General features: G+C 45.5%; 1 protein-coding gene across 1 annotated transcript; it reads right to left on the minus strand.

Annotated features, from left to right (window-relative positions):
- Positions 1 to 211: 211 nt before the first annotated feature.
- On the minus strand, positions 212 to 1,435 carry LOC109762710 (protein FAR1-RELATED SEQUENCE 5-like). The gene has a single exon (XM_020321586.1). The coding sequence runs from the start codon at positions 1,433 to 1,435 to the stop codon at positions 212 to 214; it is 1,224 nt and encodes a 407-aa protein (XP_020177175.1).
- Positions 1,436 to 1,931: the final 496 nt, after the last annotated feature.

Consider the following 1,931-nt stretch of genomic DNA (forward strand, 5'->3'; position numbering starts at 1 on the left):
GCAAGACTTTGGTAAATGCTCCCTAGTGTCAGTGGGGTCGTTGGAGTTGCTGGCGTCTGACGTTTTCCTCCTGGGCTTGGTGTTGTCGGTGTTTTCGGCCATTTCATTGACCTTGCCCTCTTCTCCTGCTGTGATTTCCTCTTCTCCTCTGCAATCCTCATCCTCTCCTGGACTTCTGGGTTTCCCGGGCAGTTTGTTTTCCTGTGACCCTTTACTCCACAACGGCCGCACTTGGATGCGGCTTTGTTGCCTTTTCCTTTCTTCTCAGAACTAGCTTTGATTCGATCTCCTTTTTTGTGCTCTTTGAGCCACTCATGGGAGGGTTCTTGAGAGTTTCGGCAAGAATGCCTGTGTCTGGTTCCTCAGCAAGTGCCGCCATGACTTTTATTTTCATATCTAGCATACACTCACGCAGCACACTGTATGCCTTCTCTTTTCTGCAAGCATTTGAACAGATATCCGACAACTCAGCGTAAGAGAGGCCAAATCTCATAGTTTCATCGTCTTGTGCGGTCATGCTATCACCTTGACTTGTAGACAGAACTTTCAGGCTCTCTGATAGATTCCTGGTCCATCTGGGAACGATGAAGGATTTTGGAAGTTTATCAATCATGCCTGTTTGGTCCACCACCTTAAGCACATGGCAGCACTGAATGCCATCCGTAATCATTTTCTTGCAGCTGCAATTGTATATTTCCTTTTGCTCATCCACATCTACCCTAAACTCAGACCTGTCAAATTCCTCGCCTGGATATGGTTTCCACTCTTTTGTTCCAGGCTCAATAATCCTTTTTAAAAAATAATGCCTCCCCTTTGCCAAGTCAGAGCACTTGTAGTATGTCCGGTTCCGTAGCTCCAGCTGGAATTTCCTTAAAATTTCATTCGTGTATACTTCACTTGCTTGTCTTTCAATCGGAAAACCCGTCTCTAGTGATGGTGCCTTCTCTTTTGTTCGGTGTCTTTTCTTGTCAAGCGTCGCGAGGAAATTTTGCTGAATTATGTGATACGCATTAACAAACCTTTTTCTAGTGTCCCTGTGGTCGACGTAATTCTTCCACATCAAATTCGTGCTTTCACTGCGAGTGGTTGTTGACGAGAAAGGATAGAAGCAGTCCTTGAAGTAGGCCGGCACCCAGAAATTCCGGAGTTCCCATAGCGTGTTCAGGTGTTTGTTGCCTTCCGCCTTGTGCCCAGAAATTGCTGCTTTCCAGGAACGCTCAAACTCATCTTGATCTAGTGAGTTTTTGATGATTCGAAATAAATCATCATACATCCCTAGGTGTTGCGCAAACACTGCTGCGTTATTTTCCTTCATGTTCTTACTAATATGCCACCAGCAGAACCTGTGCCTCGTCCTCGGAAGAGCTTCCTTTATTGTAGTCTTCATCGCCTGGTCCTGGTCTGTTATTATGTATTTCGCCTGTTTTCCTCCCATTGCCTCAACAAACGTGCTTAGGAGCTTTCTAATGACCCTATTTTCTCATCCTTCAAAAGGCCTACTCCGAACAGGACGGTCGATCCATGGTTGTCGACACCTATGATTGGTGCAAATGGCAAGCCATATATATTGGTGGAGAATGTCGTGTCAAAAGACACGAAATCTCCATATAGATCATAATTCATCTTGCACAAGGAGTCTGTCCAGAACAGGCTCTGCACTACATTATTCTCTGTCTCTTCCACATGGTGGAATCCCGGCCTCCGCCTCTACATATCGGCAAATAGTTTCATGGTGTCCTCAATATCAGTACTGCGCTCTCCAGCCCATTCCCGGCATGCAATGTTGCTTATATCAATCATGTCGAACATAATTTCTCGCCTCGGTTTCCCCATGGTAGTAAAAATCTGCATAACCTTCCTTGGTTCTAACCTCGCCTTCTGCAGCACTTGTATAACGAATTTCTCCTGAGGTGTCATCTTCTTATAGCATC

The sequence above is a fragment of the Aegilops tauschii genome, chromosome 7 (genome assembly GCF_002575655.3).
Source record: "Aegilops tauschii subsp. strangulata cultivar AL8/78 chromosome 7, Aet v6.0, whole genome shotgun sequence".
NCBI lineage: Eukaryota > Viridiplantae > Streptophyta > Magnoliopsida > Poales > Poaceae > Aegilops > Aegilops tauschii.